Source organism: Colossoma macropomum, unplaced genomic scaffold (assembly GCF_904425465.1).
Source record: "Colossoma macropomum unplaced genomic scaffold, Colossoma_macropomum, whole genome shotgun sequence".
NCBI classification, from domain to species: domain Eukaryota; kingdom Metazoa; phylum Chordata; class Actinopteri; order Characiformes; family Serrasalmidae; genus Colossoma; species Colossoma macropomum.
In genome coordinates, this window is record NW_023494795.1 from 1550162 (window position 1) to 1572567 (window position 22406).

The following is a 22406-nucleotide window of genomic DNA, read 5'->3' on the forward strand; positions in this document are numbered from 1 at the left end:
GCAAGTTTTTTTTATTATTATTAAACTTGTTAAGAATAAAAAGCACAACACTTTCTGCAGCCCAAATGGTGTTTATTTATAATTTTTCATTGTTTTTAAATAAGATACAATATATTTGTCTATCAAGGGGAAATACACGGTACATCCAAAAGTATCCAGACACCCCTTTTAATTGGTGAATTCAGGTACTTGACCTTACTAATGCTCCTGTGGGAGAATACAATCAAATCCTCATTATGAAAATTCTAGTGTAAAGCCTTCCCAGATGAGTAGAGACTGTTACTGCAGCTAGGGGTGGGGGTGGGGGGTTGAGGGGCAAGCTCATTATTAATACTTGACCCCATAGTCAAGTTCCAAATCAGTCTTTCATAAAAAGAAATCAAAAGCAGTTCTGGAAGAAACTGTACAAGTACTGATGTGTTTTTGATCTCTGTTCTCAGACTGAAAAGAAACATCTTTTACTGATACATAAATGATTGACTGTTACATAAATGATAGGAGTTAGTTGACAAAGGCTCCACTGAAGGCTTCCCATGTGAATGGAAGAGGAATGGAAATGTCTATTTCCTTGTCATTTACTTTCACATAAGACTTAACATTCTTAGTAACAATTTCAAAGGCTTCACTGACTTGGTTCTGGAGGTCATCAAAGCACCTCACAATAGTGTCAGTCCAGTGCTTTGTGTCAGCATTCAGTTTTTTTAACATATCAGTAAGGATTTCCTGGACTTTAGCTTTGACAAAGATGTAATATTCCTCAATAATAATCTTAAAATCCTTAATTTGCATGAGGATCTGATACAAAATGTTGAAGGCGTCAGTGTAGACATCACTGACCCATGTGGATAGCTTGTCCATCTTTTCTTGAGATTTCAGAATAGTAAACAGCTCTTCTACCTTATCAACACTTAAGTTCAAAATGCCAGACAGCTTCTGAACATATATGTCCGGATGGATATTTCCCAAACTCTTCACAGTGCTGATCAATTGGTACTGAGCCTTCTGGAGGGCAGAATGTAAGTCATCTAAGATATTTCTGCCACTGATCAAATGGTTTGTTCCTGGAACTGTGAACTCCATAGTTCTGAAATTGTCTGTGACAGACTCTGTATAGGTGGCCAGGGCCTCTGGAACCCTTGTTATAGCAACCTCAATTACATTAGCAATGAAAACAGTTATTTTATTGCATAACTCGAGTCCAGAAAGCTTTTCTGAGTAACCAGGGAGCTGGAATTGTGTATCTCTCAAAAAAGAGATGGCTGCATCCAACCATACCTGAATGTTTCTTTGATGTGCTCTGAGGATACTTAAGATTTTGTCAGATAATTTGTTGCTGCTGTGAATCAGGTCAGAGGAGACAATGTTTTCAGCTGCTCTCCTGTACATAATCTTGCCTTCATCCTTAATGTGGGCAATCGTACTCTCAACTCTGCTGTACACTTTATCAAGTTCAGTGGAAATCGCATCGATGTGGTTTGTTGGATCAAGTGAATATATAACAGCAGGCATTCGCTCCTTAAGCTCATGAAGCATCTCGCTGGGAACCTCCATATTCCACTGAGTCTGAAAGTTCAGTTTCTCTGTATCCACAAGCGTTATTGTAACTTTCAGGACGTCCACATCATTCTGGAAATCAGACTGTAACACAGAACAGAACATGAGTCAAAGCTGTGAGTCAAAGTAACAGGGTAGAAAGTGACAAAGATATCCAATGATGCAAAAATACAAACTGCTAGTGTCTTACCGGATATCTACTGTAGACTCTTCCAACAATATATGAGGGGCTTTTACTTTTCAGCTGTAGACCAATTAGTCCAGCTGATGACGTGGAAGCAGAAATGGAAATGCCCTCCTCAACGGTTCCAGTTATTTCCTGGTAAAGGTCTACATTCACATTTGGCAATTTAACTTTAGCAACATTTCCAATAGATGCTTCAAAGGCATCTGTGCTCAGGACAAGAAGACCATTGTGAATGCACTCAACATGCATATGTACCAGAGACATCGTTGTGGTCAGTTTCATTCGATCCCTGTTGAACATGGAGGCGCCAGTGAGTTTGGCACTGAAAACATCAAACTCTGAGGTAGATTGAGCTTCAAACTGTGTCACAATATCATCTTGATTCAAGATGGAAACTTTGGTATTCAGGGTTATTATAGTGGTTTTTACAGAAAACTCATAGATCAGGTCACCCATGGCAGGAATCCTGATGGTCTTCGGTATCTTAGGAAGAGTGATCTTTGGCAGGGTCAACTGACTCAAAGCCCTGGAATGATTAAAGGTGGTGGAAAGGGTTTCAGCTGCTATCAGCAGATTTTTGCGAAGCACTCTGGCGTTCCTATTGACAGCATTAAACAACTGCTCCATGTTTATATCAAGAGCAACCACTTTAGGGCTCTTTACATACTTCCATTTTATATCCATATCAAAGAGCTGATGAGGTGAGATCAATATTTTCCTCAGACCTGTGTCTTCCCACAGTGAAATGCCATGTATGGGTGGTGTCTTTAAACTGATGAAGGGCACAGTCAATTCAGGGATTTCAATGGGCATTGTTAACATGTCAAGATTGGCCTCACCATTTACTGAGGCAGTGACTTGAATTTCTTTCTCAACATTAGCCATGTTGATGTAATGGGAGTACTTGTATTGATTGAACCTTGCAAGACCTGTCCAGCTAGCCTGCTGAACTGTAGGGTTTAGGGTAAATGTCAAGTCATTCTGAAGATCAGCTATTCCATACAACTTCAAAGGAAGAACCAGCTTTATGTTGTTCTTGTTCTTGGTGTCAAAAGCAATCTCAAAAGGCATAGCCTTGAAGCTAAGTGAGTTGGACATAATACCATCGAGTTTACCAAACAATTCAGCATTGTGTGAGACAATCAGTTCAATTTTAGGATCCTGTATTTGAATCTGCCCTTTCATAACAGCCACACTTCTCTTTAGGAAGGGAGTGTCTGTCTGAATATGGGCAGTAATGGTTAAGTATCTATAATAACCAGACTCAATATTTACATTCTGCTTCATCTTTAAAAGATTGCTATCAGTATCACCACTGAACATGAGTTTGGTTGACTGTATGTCCATCACAAACTCCATGTCACTCTTGTGAGTTCCTTCATGTAAATAGTCAAAGAGAGAGCATTTTCCTCTTCCTTCATTTGCAAGGGCCAGAGTGATAATGTCAGCTGTCATCTGGACAGTAGATTTCTGAGTCACAGCAGCCTCACTGAAGATGTTAGCCAGTGGCATAGTTAGGTTATGCTCGTAGGACGTGTCCATAGTTCCAGAAAATCCACTCTTTAGAGCAAACGATACACTGTTCACAAGCTCAGCAGTATACAGCTCAGTGGTTGCCTTGACTGTGGTCTTAGAGGAAGCCTGAGATGATGTGTCATGGATGGCCAGTGATCCCTGATGGTCAAGGGAGAAAGCCATGTGATGGACACTCACTGTTGCAAGGAGAGAAATATGTCTAATTTTAGGCACAACTAACTGAGCAGCTGAATTAAAAGAGTAAGCCAAAGGGCCGATGGGAGTGTGAAACTGAGAGTTCAGAATGGCTATGAACTGTGATGTCTCAGAGTTCGTAGAGTTCTCCAGACGAGCAGTGGTCTTCATTTTGTGGTTTGGTGAGTTGATCTCAAATTCACTATAGAGCTTTCCAAAGCAGGGAACCCTGGTCATTTCAAGGACTTTCTCTCTTGCTTCATCAGCAAAGGTGTCAAAAGATTTAACTTTCTGAAGGACTCTGTCTACATAGTCACTCAGTTTATCAGTCATATGTCTGAAGTCCAGTGAGTCAAGTTGTTGGGTGACTTCGTTCACATGCCTGAAACACTGGTCAAACAGAGGTTTGATGTTAACTGATTTCAGATGGCTAATAGGCAGCTGCATTGTTTCTTTTAAGTTATATTTTTTCATAAGCTCCACAGCATTATCCACACTTGTCTCCACCAAGGGTTCGATTTCATACTCTGCCACAATTTCTTCAACTTTAGCGTAGATTTCGTTAATCCTACTGCTGATGTAATTCTTCTTGGCCATGGTTACAATCATTTCTCTAATGAATATAAAACGTTTTGTGATTTCTTGAGAGTAGATGACAGTAGAGAGCTTTTTTACATACTTTTCCACTTCAATGGAATGTATGGAATTCTCTACATCCTCAAAAAACACATTTACATCAAAGCTTTCAAATATCTGTTTAAGCTCACTTGCTCCAGATCTAATATTAGCTCCAATGTTATATTTACCATCACTGTCCTGAAGCAGTTTGATGCACTGGTCCTTCAGAGAATACAATGAAGTTTTGATTTGCTCTCTGAGTTTAGGCAAGTTCTCAGTGAAGGGCAATGAAATGAAATGGCTCTCACTGTTCTTCTCATATTGTAAAGCCCCAGAAATGGAAAATTCTTCTGGGTCTTTATTAACTTTATTCAAAAGGTTAGTGAGCACTGTGCCTCTTAATTCAAACCCAAGATTCTCAGGTGTGTTGTAGAATTCCAGGACTTGGTCAAAGGCATGTTCATCGAGCTTGGATCGCATCTTGACATTAAAACTTTGTCTCTCAAGAGCCACAGCCCCAGTAATCTCATTCTGGAAGTTGTTTTCAATAGAGTTGCCATTGCCAAGTTGGTGAAAGGTTGAGGCCTTACATTCATGCTCAAGAGAGAAAGACAGAGGCTGTACACTCACAAGAAGCTTTCCTTTCATCTGTCCACTGTGCTTTCTGTACAGATCCAGATCCCCGTCAGAGAAAAGGAAAGGCTCAGCCACAGCCAAGATGTTGCTTACAGGATAGAGTGAAGGGGATTTTAAATCAAATTCATTGTTAAGCTTCAAGGACAATCCTACAATCTCAGCCTCAAAGGTTTGAGACATATGAGTGCCCAGAAGTTTTCCGGTGGTGCTGCATTTTGTTGTGACTGCTAGGTCAGCATAGCTGATCTCATAAATGTGTCTCAGTTCCTCTTCAGCAAAGGCTCCCTTCAGAGTTCCAGTTAAATCGATTTTGTGAGGCTCTGCCTTGACCTGTGCATCATTGATAAGGTTCGCTCCAAGAATTTTCAAGTCACTGTTAACTTGCATAGATGCAGTAAAGCTGGAAACATCAACTGCAATCTTGTGTTTGTAGAAATTGTTATTATTCAAGAAGTTATCAGCTTCAGAGTGAATAGCCAGAGCGCTGGCAGAAAGAGTCAGAGAGTGGGCATTTTCTAACTTGATGTCCTGAAGAGATGCAATCAAATTATTAGAGAAGTTCAGGTCTTCGTCGGTCAACATGAAAGTTACTGTATTCTTTACACTGGAATTGAAGACATCACCTATGTACATGCTGTTCAGGTATAGCTCATAGCCTGTCAATCTGCCTTCAACCTTGAGCTCAGCATTGTGTTCCTGCATTGTGGCCTGTGTGGTTAGAGACAGTGATGCACCAGATGTACCAATGTCACCATGAAAAACATTCTCAAGAGTAACTGGGCTGACTTGTGCAATTGTGGTACAGCTTGTGGTGAGACCATCCTTGGTAAGGGACAGAGTGCCTTTGTGGGAGCCATGCATGGTATTAAAGTTGATGGTAACATCTGCATTGAGTTCCAGTTGCCTGGTGTTCAGTGTTCCAGCAATCAGAGAATAGGCATGATTTGTACTGTGATCAACCTGCGATTCGATCCTGATGCTTGCTTCCTCCATGGTGGCAGAAAAGTCTACTTGGTTGCGAACCATGCGTTTGTCTGCTTTGGTTACAGAATCTGACTTGAAGGTAAAATGGGCCTTCTTGAAATCAATGTTAAACTTTGTTGTATGCTTGAGTGGATCATTGTTGATGTTGGTGTTGGATTCAAATGACAGCTCTTCATTGGTAACTGCAGCCTTTATCTTATTGCGGATTTGAACAATAGACGAACCTACTCTAAATAAAGACTCTGCCCTTGCTACTCTGATGCTGGGCTGCAGGACAAAGGACTGTGTGAGGCTGGTGCTAGCAGACACTGGGCCTACTGTCAGATATCCTTCCACATTGCCTTCTCCAGTGATGTCAGAAGATAGAGTAATCTGTGAAGTATACACCATCGACAAGTCCATACCAAGAGGGCTGAAGACTTGCATTTTGTAATTGCCAATACCCTTTACTGCATCTCTCATAACAGTGACTGAGTCTATCAAGCTAAAATGTGCATCAATGAGCTTGTGGCTTAAGGAAGAATTAATAGTGATCTTTAAGGCATCCTCAGGGACGTCAGCGATATGGGCAGTTCCTGCATGTGATGAAAAAGCATGAATGTATAAGATTTCTTAATACATAAGAAGTACAATTCTTAGTACTATTCTGCTAGAATACTGTGCTCTCAAACGAGCACTAGTGCTACATTCATGTTTCCCTTACCTTCAACTCGATAGGACAATATTTCCATGGGACTGTTAGCAATGAACTTGTAGTTGGCAATGTAACTTGGTCCCTCAGCAGTGTTGTTACCACCAGAGATCATGGCCTCAAAGTTGTAGAAGTTGGTACTGATCTTGGCAGACACATGTGCCATTCCAAGAAGTGGCAATGTAAAGTCATAACTGGAAGGAATGGAGAACCTAGGCAGCCTGAACTGTTTGGAGGGTACTGTCAGACCAATCTGTGGCATGGACAGGCCTGGGGTGGCCATTGCATGAGGGATTCTCAGGTCTTCAGATGTCGTTCCACTCAGAGGCAAGGAAATCGTGGTAGTGATATGGTCCTTGTTGAACTGGTATTTGAGTGTGCTCTCTCTAAGAATAAAACAAACGCAGCTAAAATGAACAAACAGGACAAACGTTATGGCTGTTGGATGTTTGGATGTTTTCATTTGTTTGAGTGTACAGAAATGGTGCTGATACACAACTTTACAAATAAACTGTATATAGCACCTTTCACACATTAGCATATATCCTAACATGCTTCACAACAAATGAACAAATAAAATCAGGAAAAAGAGAACATTAGAAAAGTATAGAAACAAAAACGCTGAACAAGAAAAAAAGAACAGAATTTAATATTAATTATAAATAAATAATGTAATAACAATAATTAGTACGAAAGAAAAAAAATCTTACGCGTTCAGGTACAGTTTTTCAGGCAGAGCAGGCATAACCAGCTCTGGCATGTTGTTCTTTACTGTCTGAATGAAGGGAACATCAGCAGACATCTTGTCCATCCAAATCCGACTAGCCTGTGATGGCGTTTAGTCACACAAAACAAAACTCAGAAGCACTGTTGAAAATGCAGCAGTTTGGACTGATTTGGAACAATTCAGTAAGTTGGACTGACACTGTAAAAATACAATACAATAAATACAATAAAGCACAAAGCAGATATGCCTTTTTAGTAATTTTACCTCAATAGCTTTTGAGTAAATGTGATGTAGATTCATATCAGTCTGGGCAATTCTCTGATGCATAATTTCCTGAAAATGCCACTGCAGTGTGCTCTGGAGATGCTGTGTGTTCGGCATGAGGTTCTGGATTTTTGAGTCCATGTCAGACTTCAGCTGGACCTCCATCTCATCATCAGCTGCAAACCGCATTTTAGACAGAATTAATAATTGGTTCCACTACAACAGGATGGTAGATCTCAACTGATAATAGTTCAAATACCATATTTGAAGATTATGTTCTGGATAGAGCTGGTTTCTAGGACTGTGATGTTACTCTTGAGCTCCAAGGTGAGATCCTCAGCGCGCCTCATGGTGGCAGTGAGAGCTGCCTCAGTCTTCAGTGAAGGAACAATCACCTGGGCCTGCAGTAGGCCGTTCTTCATTTCCTCAAGCCTGTTGTAAACATAAATGTCTATTTAAGGTGCCACATACACAAATTAAATTGCTTACATCAACAAATGCAGTGTATTTTTGGAAAAGATATTGTGCCCCACAGAAGTATTGAGAGAAAGCTTTTTTTTTTTATTTTGGTTGGCACAAGCTTTTATGGAATTATGTGGAATTGTGGCTGCATTTATCATCTCTCTATGATATCTGAATTGATAATTATATAAATTAATCCTTTCTACAGTTACTACTTCTAAAACGTCATGGTCCAGTTCATTTTGAAAGTGTAGCAAAAGTCATTACAGAATAAACTGTCAAGTTAAGGCTGATATATGAATATAATGAACAGCTGAATATAGTTCAATTATTAGTAATTATTACTTGCTCTCAGGTTCAAGTCAGATGTTTTTTTATTCACCCTGAATAAACAAGATTTATTTAAAAAAAGGCTTTCTGCTAAAAACACCAGACAAATTTATAATCTGATTACATGATTACAACAAACAAGCATATGACTCTACTGTAGTTAGTCACGAAAGTGCGGTCCATGACATAAAGCCAGGATGATTTATTTTTATTTATTTATTTTAATAAATAGACTTAATAAAGACTTAGTGGATTACTGAAAACAAAAAACCTCAAACAACTGAAGAACAAAGGGAGAAGAGCTTGGGCACCAGTCAAATGAATACAATGGTACCCATTTGTCTGTAAAATCACATCTCTTAGCTCAGCTCTTCGCACCACAGCTGCCTGGGTCTTGAATTATATTTTGTGTAGATCACAGTTTTAAAGCATTCAAAATGAGTGTACAGTGTTGTCCTGTTTCTTTTTCATGTATACAACTGGCATCACTGCACGTCAGGCTTTCTGCCATTTTTTTCAGAGGATTCTGCTCTAGTTGGCTTGGTAGACTAATATGAATCTGCCAATTTCTCATCTCATCTTTGAAATCTCATGTAAACATAACATTAGGAAAACAGAGTTAAATAGGATTAAATATTGATTTCAGGGTTATATACACTTCCACTATATAGACAAAAGTATTGGGACACACCTCTTAACCACTGAATTCAAGTGTTTCATTCAGTCTCATTGCCACAGGTGTATAAAATCAAGCAGCTAGCCGTGCAGCCTGCCTTTACACACATTAGTGAAAGAATGGGTCTAAAGAGTCACTGAACTAGAGTGACAAGTCAGTTTGCGAAATGTCTTCGCGCCTAGATTTTCCACGATCAGCTGTGAGTGTATAATTGAAAAGTGGAAGCGTTTAGGAACCACAGCAACTCAGCCACGAAGTGTGAGACCATATAAAGTTACAGAGCAGGTCTCCGAGTTCTGAGGAGCGTAGAGCATAAAAGAGACCAACACTCTGCTGATCAATAAACGTTCAGTTCAAACCTCCTCTGGCATCAACATCAGCACAGAAACTGCACCAGGAGCTTCAAGGCAGGGTTTCCATGGCTGAGCAGCTGCACACAAGCCTTACCTCACCAAGCACAACGGCAAGCGTCAGATGGAGTGGGGTAAAGCGCCGCCTCTGGACTCTGGAGCAGTGGAAACATATTCTGTGGAGTGACCAATCACACTTCTCTATCTGTCAGTCTGATGGACGAGTCTGGGTTTGGTGAATGCCAGGAGAACGTTACCTGCCTGACTGCACTGTGCCAGCTGTAGTTTGGTGGAGGAGGGATGATGTCAGGGAAAAAAACCCTGACATTAAGCAACTGGATCACCACCAACATTATACCGATATTTGGGGGACCTTTCTCTGCTTTATTCAGTTTGTGCTTTATATAAAACAGTTCTACTGCCATTTCTTATGTTTGCTGTTGTTGAATAAAGGCAACACCCACCCCCCCCAAAAAAAACCCCAAAAAAACATGGATCATTACCCTCTGGATACTTCTAGGTATGTGTCTTACAGTCTTCATTTGAGATGATCTACCAAACTACATTATGTGTCTAAAGTATCCAGACACCATTTCTAATCAGTGAATTTAGCTACTTTAAGGTGCACCAGTTATTCATCTACGCAGTCAATTGTGCACAGTCAGCTTGTTTAATCTCCATAGAAAAGCACTGTCAGTAGAATAGGATTCTTTGGAGTCACAAATGAGTCTAAGGTCACTATTCTCAAAGCCCAGAGTTAGCTAGGATATAAAGCTCCCCAGCTGTGAAGCAGTGGAGTTGTCTTCTCTGGAGTGATGGTGCAGTAAGGATTTCAAAATTAAATCTGACATTCAAATATTTACTGAATCTAACGAAAAAATGCACTTTCCAATGGAAAAAACACGAGGCCTACGTCTGCAGTGTCTTCTACTGTGTTCCAGGACAATACGTTAAATATGAATATGCATGAAAATGCAACTTATAAACGCCCCTTGCCTCTCATTCCCAAACCACTACCTTCCCTTCACCACCAGGGACGCTGTGCTTGAACAGTTTGGACGCTGTATGATTCAACAGGTTGCACAGACGAGACAGAGCAAATAAGCTCCTGTTGTAACATTAATAATCAGAAAATAAACTTGTGAAATCTTCAAATCTTCGCCCATTAAATGTTAAACCATGAGCTGAAGAACTACTGGAAATTAAAACAGTGCTATGGAAAGCAAAGTAGAGTTGATTATGCTAGCTCTAGCTTAGTGGGCTAATAACTGAGCCCAACACAGTTTGATTATATATTTAAATGCTTATAAATTTCAAATCTTCACATAAAATGCATTTCAGTACTTTTCAGTCTGACATATCAGTTTTTAAGGTGAAACATAAAGGGGTTAGCAACTGTGTGATAACACAACAAAGGCTTTTTCAGCTTTGAAAAACAAAGCTGCAGTGTGTTCTGAATGCTCATTATTTTTGACACTTCTACATTCTGACTGTGGATAAATAGGCATGATCACTTCTGAATAAAGAGTACTGTGTAATTCAGGTACTGAAGACATTTGTTCAAGGCAGATCGCTCCTACTTTGCTGATGTTTTCAGTTTATTATATTTGTTTGAACAGATTTCTTTACAGCTTTGCATGTTTTTTAATCATCAAGTTCAGTTTAACTGTTCTTCTGCATTTCTCGCCCTGGGTGAACCACCTTCACGATCATGGTATCAACCCTGCCAGGTAAGTATGGGTCTGTTTTTATTTATTTTTCATTTTTCTCTGCTCAAGCAAAACTAGAACTTTTGTCTTCTCTGTCTCAGTAATTTTAGAGGGTAATAAATATTCAGGCATAATTTAAAAATAAAAATAAATCACCACAGCCTTGCTTACCTAGCACGTCCTACCAGAGACACCTGAGGAATGTTCTTGTTGGAGATGTCAATTGTGAGTTTCTTTCCTTTAGCACTGCTATCGGTGATTCCAACTCTTATCCCAGCCTCTACATCGTAATTAGGGATGTCGACGCTTGTGGTGAGGACATTTTTATTCCTGTTGTATTTAATAGTAGCTGTGGCCTCAACAGGGTTAGGACCTAAATAGACAGAGGAAAACAATGAATATAAACTGGACACTATCAAAAAAACATTATTTTTAGGAAAGTAGTACCTCAAACTCCAAAATAATCTCATTTAATAGTCTATGTACATGATGGCTTCAAATGAGTGAAATGTATTTTGAAGTGTATTTACCGTCACTTTTCAGGATCATTTTGAGAGAATCAGACTTCTGGCGGCCATCTTTTCCCTCATTTAAGAGCTCATAGCTGAAAGTAGCCGTATACTCAGTAACTTCATCGGTGGGACGGATGTCGACTGCGAACCTGAGGGAACATCACACATTGCAAAATTAAAAAAACAGATATCATAGACTGATGGATTAAAACAGTGATGTGGGTTTTATTTAAACTTTGGAGGGGGGTGAATTCTCATACCACCTGACCCATCATATCATAAATGTTTAATAACTATTATTATTATTAGCGTTAAAGATATGCTACATTAGGAATGTGCCATTAAACGGTCATAAATACGCATGTTTCATTGTATTTATTAAAATAATAAACTTCTAACCAACAAGCTTTTTCCCCTTATGGAAGTTCATGGATAAAAGAGAGAAGCAAGTATACATGAGAACCTTATTTAACAACTGAACAACTGAAAAATATAGTATGCATATTCTGTACAGTGCATTTCACTGTAGACTCTGAAAATGTGCATAGTTGCCTGTATATTCAAGTCTATTAAGATGCTGACTTGGCAGATTTTCTGCATGTTAAAACATCAACTTACACTCACACTGTAAAGATGAGATTCAAAAAGCTTTATTTCTTTGTTGCCATTTACACACAAAGATCTCTGATCTCTCTAAAACAGATGAGTGAATCTGCAAGAGGCTTCAGAGAGACTCAACAGTCTTCAGAGAGACTCAACGGTCTTCAGTGAGACTCAACTGGACATTTTAATGTCCAACCGGTAAACACAGAGCTCAACACAGGCAACCATAGTAAGACATCTGTAGGTGTCACACAGACATAAGTACAGTATTTTAAGCTCCAGTCCTTGTGGACCAAAACACTGCGACCTCAGCATCCAATTAGACACACCTGATTCAGCTCATCAGCTAATCAACAAGACCTTCATGAACTGAATTCATACCCGCAGCAGTTTGACATGCCCAGTTTGACATGCCTGTACTAAACCAACTAGATAGCTATTGATAACAAACTAGGCTACATCATTGGTCTTTTTAGTCCAGGGCAGAGCTACAGCCTGTGGTAGATAACAAGCAGACAGTGCCTTCTTAGCTTACCTCACTTTAAACATCACACAACTCTTGATTATAAGAAAAGCTGGGTCAGTCTGCTACAGTAAAACAACATGTAACAGGCTGACTGTACACAGACTGCATTTCACCTGCGTCTTTGGTGTGCAGAGACGTAAAGACATGACAGAAAAAAGAATGATTTTTTTTTAAATGAAAGATTCTCTTTGTTTATGTCAGTGTTGTGTAAAAGCAATATGATTTAAGGATATATGGTTTCGGTCAAATTTAACAAGCAATCACAACAGACTGTTAAAAAGCAAAGTATGAGAGCAAATGATTATTATTACAGTTCATTCCCTTCAAAACACTGAAGAGGACATGCCACCACCATCATCTAAAACTATGCCTATGGATAATAATAATAATAATAATAAGGAATAGTGTATTCCTTACTTAGTCTCTCCATTCAGAGGGAAGTAGGGAGCAGCTTCATTTGAATGTGCAGTGGTGTAGCGGACAGTTGTGCAGTATTTGACACCAGTGAAAAGAGGGCTGCACTTCACTGCATCTGTCTTATTTCCTACGGCGGGCAGCAGAGTGCTCTTCTGGGAGCTCAGCACTAGCAGCCGGTTACTGTTTATGAAAAAGTGACACTGGTAATTAGCCATTGTACCTACAATGAACATTTTATACACCATCAGTAGAGTTGATAAAGACTCCAAATGATTCACAAAGACATTATTAATAATGATGAAATGCATTATGAGTATACAGCAAATAACTAACCTTGCTCTGAGAAGCTGAGTGGTACCTTTAGGTGCAGGTATGGTCAGCTTGATGTGGCCATGAGCCATAGAGATTTTAGCATTGAGGGAGCTCTCGTGGTAGAAGTCGGTGTGCATCTCCACAGCAGAGGCAACAAATTTGGGTACATAGACACCCATACGAGTCACAAACTCAACCCCCATGGAGGGTGAGAAGGTCAGCTCCCGCTATTAAGGTAATGTTGACACAGGAATGTTATTTTTATGTTTTTAATGAAATTGCAGATTTCATCTCTTACAACAATATGTCAAAGAGTAGTTGATGCTGCAAATACATTACTGTCTTGGAAAAAGATATAAATTATTAGGTATTTTTCAGTGTTTGTTTTGATTGCTGTAATTGCCTGATTTATGTACCATGTTTTGTTCCATATGCAAGCCTCCCTTAAGACCAGGCGTAAAAGTTCCAGACAGTGTGAACCTGAGAGGGAGGCCAGAAGCAGTGGGCAGGTGGAACTGGTTGTCCATGAAAATGTAGTGGGCAAATATGTTTTGTTTGCCAGACATCAGCGCCATCATAATCTATGTTCAGATATTAGAACAGGAAGAGCTTCTTCAACAAGACTGTACTTTTGTAAATGCATGAAAACCAACATTGCTTGCATGTAAGAGACTGTCATTTATATGAAAATCATAACAAAGAGATGTGTTGAAGCTAATCTGTGAATCTGTGTTTGTGTGCTTGTATGGAAATGTGTACAAACCTTGGAGGGTGCGAGCTTGATGCTATTATAGTATGTGACCATCCTGTTGGCAAAAGCAGACAGATCACCATTGCCCTTTATATACCCAAGCTCAGTTCCCATGATCCTGAGATAGGCCATTGCTTCTGGGGATTCCTGATCTCTCAGGTTCTTGACAAGCTTGTTAAAATTGTGCACAATTTCTTTTAAGATGTCCTCAGAAACCTGTTAAGGACAGAGATGGGAGACTTTGTCATAATAATGGTGTGTTTAAAGCAAATCATAACTAATCATAACTATCACAGTTATACCTGGCTCTTGGTTTTATTTGTTCTCAGGGGCTCCATCCACTGCTGCAGAACTTCATTCAGCTGGTTTGGCATCTTGTCCCCAACCCAGTACATTGCTTTGGAGATGGTATCAGGGAAAAAGCCATTCTTTCCAAAGATAGCCTCGATGGATGGATCGAATCCTTTGCCTTCCATACCAAACTGACAAAGAACAAGAGCTTTATCTAAGAACAGTTCTACAACAAATCTGGACATGAAAAACAGTAAGGAAAAAGGCTCTCACCTCCCAAACGTCAAAGCTGTATCCAAAAACTTTCAAAGTTGTCTCAAGCATAACCTCTTTGGGCAGCTGACTGCTGGGATCAAAAATGATGTTTCCTTGCATGTTGGTGCCCATTCCTGTAAGTTTTGGCATGTAAGCCTCCACCTTGTAATTACGGGAAAGTTTAGTGTAGCCTGAGGGAAGAATCACCTCATTGCCCTGCATTACTTTGATAATTTTCTCAGCCAACCTGAGAAGATAAAGGAAAGAATCTTAAAATGATGGAAAACACTGAGAGAACATGTTTTTAATTAGAGTGATGAATCTTTTAAACCGTGTACAATGAGATACATACTTTTGGATCTCCTGATCCTTGGACTGAACAATGTTGTAGATGTGAGATGAAACAAAGGATCTGACTTGCATGTTCTGTTCTTGCTTCAAGATCTTCTTAACAAGCTCAAGATCGCTAACCTCAGGGTTTCTCATCAGGAGGAGGTAAGCAGCGAGTCTCTTTTGCACAGCACCCTTACTGTACTGTGCAACCCTTTGGATGTTGAGACGGACCTGAATTAAGAAAAAAACAATGAGATAGAATCCATGAGAAGAAATTATGAAAGACTGGACAAAAATAGCTTTAGTGAAGGTATGTGTGACTGACCTCATCAGTGACAGACATGTATCTTAAAGCTTGAATGGCAGCTATTTGAACAGACAGAGTGGTGGCAGGCTGTCTCATGCACTTCAGCAGGATGCTCTTAATGTTTGGGTTTGCAGCTTCCATGGCTTTTCCCATGTTTCCAACAACCTGAATACAAAATAAATTGATTATTAACTTTTTTGATTTAGTTTGGCAATTATGATGACTTTGAGAAGGTGTTTGATGTGAGACATCTGTACCCTCAGGGTCAAGTAGGTCAGTTCCTTGTCTCCAGCACAGTCAGGGCCCAGGATAGAAGATGTATAATTATACACCGCTGTAATCGCAGGGGTGACTTTGCTGTTTGTCTGCTGGAAGTGCCTGAAGAGGTGAAACAATGACACTCAGTTACATTGTCAGTGTGGGCAAGCAGAGCACACAACTAAAGATGCAAAATGACCAACATGCTCCGATACAGCAAAGAAGTCTTTTTTGCGTTCAATATAAAATCATCATAAATTCATCAGGATTCATTACATGTCTGGAGAATTTCAAAAGAAATAATTAGGCAACATTTCCAATTTCCAACATTTCCAACAACGACGCTCATCAAATTTCCACCCAGTTTGAGCTCCTTCTGTCGACTGTAAGTGCTGATGTTTTGAAGTAGAAATGTCTAGTAGGAACAATAATTCAGGGGTCCATTGAACACAGTGTACCACTCTTCTGTGCAGTGGTGCCTGAAAAAACATGATCTGCATGAAAAATAATCAAAAGGAAAACTGACCTGCAACTTCTTTACAAAAGTCAACATCACAAGTACGCAAAACAACCTGATAATCTATAGGCATTTTGGAAACAAGTGCTGTGAACTGATGAAGTAATAATTTAACTATTTGGCCACAATTACTTAGTCTTAATTCTCTGATAAACAGAGTAGCTGATTGACAGCTAGTCCAACATTCCCATCTAATGGCTCAATAAACACATTATCCAGAATTTATATAGCGATGTCTTAAAAACGATAAGGTCTGTAACGCTGGCATGGCTGGTTGAACAAATGGATGAACAGACAACAGAAGATGGAGCTCTTTTACTAGCTCAGGTTGTTCGGTTAGTTTCACCGGAGACATCATAAATGAGGAGGCTGGTCACTGGTTAAATATGAACGGGAAAGCTTGCAACACTAAACATTGCATCTGTTCATAGAAGTCCCACCCTTCAAGAAAAAGAGCCAGTCAGCTTACTGGTCACAATGCAAAAGGAGAAGTGTCACTGATATGGAGATCATGGAGATCTGCGTGAGTGCAGTAGCCAAAACAACCCAAAAAATCACATTTTTGTGTTATTGAGCCAAATGCCACAAACTGTTCATGAGGTTTTTGTCAGATTTTACAGGTGATTTCAAATGTTTTTCAAATGGTAATTTTACTCTCTGTTTCAAGTATTTTGGTCTCTCCCCATTCAAACAGATAGGAGTCCGGTCTTATATAGAGATAGGAGTCCGGTCTTGTACGGAGATAGGAGTCCGGTCTTATACGGAGATAGGAGTCCGGTGTTATACGGAGATAGGAGTCCGGTGTTATACGGAGATAGGAGTCCGGTCTTATACGGAGATAGGAGTCCGGTGTTATATGGCTCGAAATAACTGCCAAGATGGCCGCAGAGTGAAGAGACTCTCCTAATGGGACTTTGGTTTGGTTTGGTCATTAGTTTTGCAGTACATTTCTTCGACTCAAGCACAGAGAAACCATGGATAAACACAGTTTTGTTAAAGCTGTGTAGATGTGATAACCCACATGTATATTTAAAGAAATGTGCTTGAGAACCTTGAAGTGATTAAATTCCTAATAGAGCTGTACTGTTATCTCTCCTATTGTTTTCTTTGCATTGATAACTCCCTTTAGCTCTTTCTGTTGCACAGAAAGCTTGTTGCATTTATATCAAGATTACACCCCCATATATTCCTGATCTTCTCTTATCAAATGCAAAGATACAGGGAATGTACAGAATAACAGAAAGCCACATGAAAAACTCACTCATTAGCCATTTTATCAGGTACATCTACCTTAAAGACACAGTTTTGTAGGTTTAAATGTACTGACTGTATTGATGCACAGCTCCATCAAGGGAAGAGAACCACCAGTAAATGGCAGTGATGTGTTCAGGTTCTGCACAATTTTTATAACAGTACATTTTCATTTTCTTCTACTGCCTATATATCTGTAAGGTTTTTACAGTGCAGTAGATCTGTAAAAACCGTACCTAAATCCTGCGCCAGAATTCAGTCCTGCCATTGCCCTGTCTTTTTTAATTAATTCACATAGTATTTATTAGCCAAATGGGTGGTTGTTCGGTGTGAGATAATATACATACCCTAAAGGTCATAAAGAACATATTCAGCTGTGGAAGAAAACCAAAAAAATATGTAGACCTCTGTAATGTTGTGAGACAGAAACTGCACTTCATGGCATGAAATTTTAAAGTTAAAAAGAATCACTTACTTTCTAACCACATTGCTCAGAGCAAACATGATGGGCTTACTCTGCTTGTTCCTGGCCATCTCAAGAATGTCCCTCACAAGGAGGTCAGAGGGCCTGTGGACCATTGCCAGAGCATAGATGGCGGCATCTATCTCAATGGTTTCGGAGGAAAAGCCCCTGAGGATCTGGAGCATGGCGCTGCTGCACTCCGGAGTACCACACTGGATCAGGCCCTGCCAGGTCAGGAACTGGTCCTCCTCCACCATCTGAGTGACGGCTTGTTTGAGGACATCAGACTCCAAGCTGCGGAGTTCACTGACCAATTTGTAGAAGGTGCTAGCCCTCTGGTGGCCCTGCTGATTTTGATGCATGGCTTGTAGTTCCTTGAAAACAGCGAGCACAGCATCGGTACTTTGGACAGGGGCCTTTTCCTCTGTGGCTTCCATAGGGAGGTTCTTCAGGTTGGCTTCGTCTATGAAAGAAACAGGGATTTTTTTAAAGGAAATGTCTGTGGAACGTAGAGCCTGACCAATATGAAAAACTGAGATCGATACACATACAAATTTTAAAGGGGCTAAAAATTCTAAAAATTCATTTTTATATTTCAGATTTTTTTTTTAAACAGTACTTTACTGACTGATGTAAGTTGTCAACTGTGAATTGTCAAATGAATGTTTAATGTTGAGGTTAGGTTTTTCTGTTTTAAGTTAAATTTATACATCGACAACGACTGTGACAGCTGTAGGAGACGCTCAAGCCATTTAAACGTTTTTACTTCTTACTTTGTCACAAACAGAAAATGGACACTTTTAAGATCACGTTTGACCGACAGCCGATTTGGTCAGACTAGTTTTTTTGGAGTTGGAGATGACACTAAATTCCCAAACTGTCAGTTGGTCTGTGTGGAGCTGGAGAACGAACTGCCGGCTGTGCAGTGAGTGGGCGGAGCTCGTTACTCTGATGTAGCAACAAGCTGCTTGTTAAGGAACTATAATTTGGTGAAGGAACTGCGAACATTAAAACATATTAAACGCCGCGTTCACGACCCAGTTTATTAATTTATTACTGTATTTATTTAACTGTTTTATAAAAGCAATAGAACACTCCAGGTCGCTCGCCTTCGGCTTGTGCATGCGACCAAATCAACACTCCCTCTCATGTTACTTATATATACATACATATATCTAATATATATATATATATATATATATATATATATATATATATATATATATATATATATATAGATAGATAGATAGATAGATAGATAGATAGATTCTTTTAATTGAATAAGAAAACAAACTTGCTCAAATTACTCTTGCATAAACATATTTTGTGGAAGGTGGAAAAGATTTATAAACTGGTAGCCTAATTACATTATATGAATCCACCTTCCACAAGATGTTAACACAAGAGTAATTTAAGCAAGTTTGTTTTCTTATTCAATTAAAAGAATCTATATATATATATATATAAACTTATACATATGTATGTCCTGGTGCTGCACTGACTGTAAACTATATCTGTTTCTATGTAGGCACAGAAAAAAATGCTTACTGTAGTGAAACACTCTGTCGTTGATCTTGTTGGTCCCGTGCAGAGTGAGGACCTGCTTGACAATAGAGGAGATTCCATTCTCGTTCCTGGATTAGTAATGAAAACATTAAGATCTGGTGCTTAAAACACTTAATCAGTCACTGAAGTCGAAGCCATGCAAAACTTAATGGTCTCACCGGTGAGAAAAGGGCAGGTAGACATGCTTCTCAGTGCAGGTCGCGAGGGTCATATGCTTTTTCTGATTGTCAAACTGATAGTTGCAGATCTGGGTGCTGCTAATCAGTTTGGACAGAGGATAGTGCTGGAGACAAAGCAAAATCCAAAGATCACATAAATAATCAATGTGTTGATTTTTGCTATCTCTTCCACCCTTTCAGTCAGGAGTCTAGGGTCACAGCTGAGTCAGCAACAGTACTGTGGCTTTGTTTCCAGGGTTTGTTATCCCATTTTTATTTAGGTATTTCCTCACTACCTGCTCCCCTTCCTTAAAGCTTTAAACCTCAGTGTTTAACTTTGAGAGTTAAAATTACTGAAGGTTCCAGTGGACAGAAGTTACCAATAGACCTGCAGTTGTGGATGTCTTACCATGCCAGAGATCAGAGCTACGGGGCTGCCATAATCCCTCTGGGAACTGAAGCCATCACAGCCTGACAAATCCCTGGTAATAGTGACATCAGTGGCAATGTCCTCTCTATTGTTAACCCGGAAGTCAGTAACACAAGTGCCGTGGACAGTAGCCTATAAGATTAAAAATAGAATAAAAAGTTCAGGGTCAAAAACGTCACATAACTCTAAAAACATCTCTAAAAACATCATCGGTACAGCTATTAAGATAAAGTAATCGTATTATAATAAGATAAATAAGATATTTTCCGCAGCTACTAATTTGTCCTGACACACATTCAAAATTGTTTTTGTTAAAATAAATCATAAATAATAATGAAGATAGGATATAATAACAGTGTCATTATAAAGACAGCATGTAGGACCTTCCAGAAATAAATAACAAATATAATAATTACCATGTTTTTGTTCTTCTCCATCTCCATGCCAGGCACCAATAAAGCAGAGACGATGCCTCTCTTGATGTTTAAGATGTTAATGGTCTCGTCTTCCTCGGGAAATAGTTTTACGCCATTCTCACCCTCAACCATGACTTTAAGAGTGTTTCTGGTCAAAGGGGAGCAAAGAACTGTTATGACCTACAGAGGCTACCACTGTCACCAATATAAAATAATAAAGTAAATAAATAAAAATAAACAAATAATAATCGATAATTTAATTGTTTTTGTCACTTTTAGAGAGAACACTTTATGACTCCCTCAGATTTCTTGAGTCTTTTAATGTTGTGTGGCTGTTGACACGTACTTCTCCATGGCAGCCTGAAAAGCCTGGGTCTCAGCCGCCGGGCCATAAACAGGGAAGCCTTCAGTGTCTATGTCCACCACTTCACTCAAGGAGCACTCACTCACGCTCAGCACAAAACTACATGCTCGAGGCACATCAATCTCAACCTGGGAGACATCAAAGAAATCAGGGTACAGGAGAGGAGGACTGGATATAAATATGTTATGTAAAAAATAAGAACTTTGGGGAGAAGAAGAAAAAGCACAGACTGGGTGACGGTTTGGCTCGTTTGTTTGCCCAACAGAAGAACGGTTCTAGAAGAATGAAGTGGAGCTTAATTCTAGCTAGAATTACCTTACAGGTGATTCTAGGGCCACTCCTGAGGGACGATGGTGTATTCACACTGTTTTGGGTCTCTGCTTCATACTGATACACATATCTTCTGAAGTTCTTGTATCTTCTGGCCACTGGAGAGTGGACAATGACATGATAAAACATAAGGCAAAGACTGTAATACAAAATAAAAAGCCTCTTTAAATTCTTATACTAAGCATGCTTAGCAGCTCTAAACAGAAAAATGATATCATTTATGAGAGGCCAAAATTATTCAGACCATCTGGAGGTACGGTAGGTGCAGTGGGTAAAAATCATACAATATTTTTGTGGTAAGTGTGGTCACCACTTTGGTGGTGTAGTGGTCAATAAGTGGTCTGGAGGCTCCCCATTCAACACTCTTGGACATCAGAACTCAATTCCACAGTGCTCTGAAGTTTATTGTGGTTTTTGCACACAAAAGTATTTACACTCGCGGGAGAAATATTAAAAGAAAACAAAGCTGTAGCCAGATGACTCCACTGACTCCGCAGTCAGCATCCGGCAGCCTCACACAGAACTAAAGCGATTCTGCTGCATTGGGTCTGAGGCTGTGAAGCCACACAGACCTTCCCCAAACACAATTGTCCCCCTTCCCTTTTAACCTGGTAGCCCCGACCACATTAGCTCTGGGTCATACCATTATCCACAGTCTAGGGGTGACAATAGAACAGACAATACACACATAAATCCTATATACATACATACAAAGGCCATTTTCTTCATATACACACGTGCACATTTATCTTAGAAATGATTTACAAGCTAGCTTTATTTAACATTATATTTTCTTCTTTACAGGTACCAGCGACCTGGCTCCCACCTCGCCTGGATCCCCCTGGATCTCAGGTAAGTAGAAGTTTAAATTAATACAATTAAGTGCCTGTCAAAATAAAAGTCATCATAGTATTTACTGAGGAAAGGTGAATTGTAGTCCTGGTGGTGTGTTAGGGTAACCTAAAATCATCACAATTTGCATTATAAAATTCTTACTGCAGTTATGTAGCTTCAGAACCATGTATCTAATGTAACGGTGCTGTTATGATGAATCATGTTGTTTTCCGTTTAAACATTGCCTCTTGGGAAGGTTGTATGAGGGAAATGGTACTTACAGTAGCATGTGGGATTTTCCTCAGCGTCTCCAGCATCTTGTTCTGGAGAGATGAGTTTTTGAACAACAAACTCCAGTTTATTTTTTTGGTAATAAAAACATGACTGAACTGCTTATTACTGGTTTTAGTAATTAATTCACCCAAAGGTATATTTGCTTTGTTTTAATATTTTAGACTACAAGAATCCATTTTTGTAACTTTTACAATGTTAAAAAAAAAAAACATTTCTAATCAGAGTAAAACTTTTATTCATATGAAAGTAGCATGAGTGTACTCACGAGCGAAGGTGCAGGTGCCGAGTAAAAGCACCAGCCAGAGCTTCATGTCCCTCAT

The 22406-nt window shown here is 39.5% G+C and overlaps 1 protein-coding gene across 1 annotated transcript; it reads right to left on the reverse strand.

Moving 5' to 3' along the window:
• Positions 1 to 501: 501 nt before the first annotated feature.
• On the reverse strand, positions 502 to 22406 carry LOC118816059 (apolipoprotein B-100-like). The gene is made up of 26 exons (XM_036582566.1): positions 22352 to 22406; positions 22074 to 22115; positions 20944 to 21056; positions 20611 to 20756; positions 20265 to 20412; positions 19828 to 19980; positions 19419 to 19543; positions 19243 to 19328; positions 17707 to 18157; positions 15463 to 15583; positions 15224 to 15370; positions 14918 to 15129; positions 14584 to 14812; positions 14322 to 14501; positions 14032 to 14235; positions 13685 to 13849; positions 13290 to 13495; positions 12957 to 13136; positions 11429 to 11559; positions 11070 to 11271; positions 7631 to 7803; positions 7372 to 7547; positions 7091 to 7206; positions 6393 to 6766; positions 1745 to 6264; positions 502 to 1638 (listed from the first exon to the last, which is right to left on the reverse strand). The coding sequence occupies exons 1-26, from the start codon at positions 22404 to 22406 to the stop codon at positions 502 to 504; spliced, it is 9792 nt and encodes a 3263-aa protein (XP_036438459.1).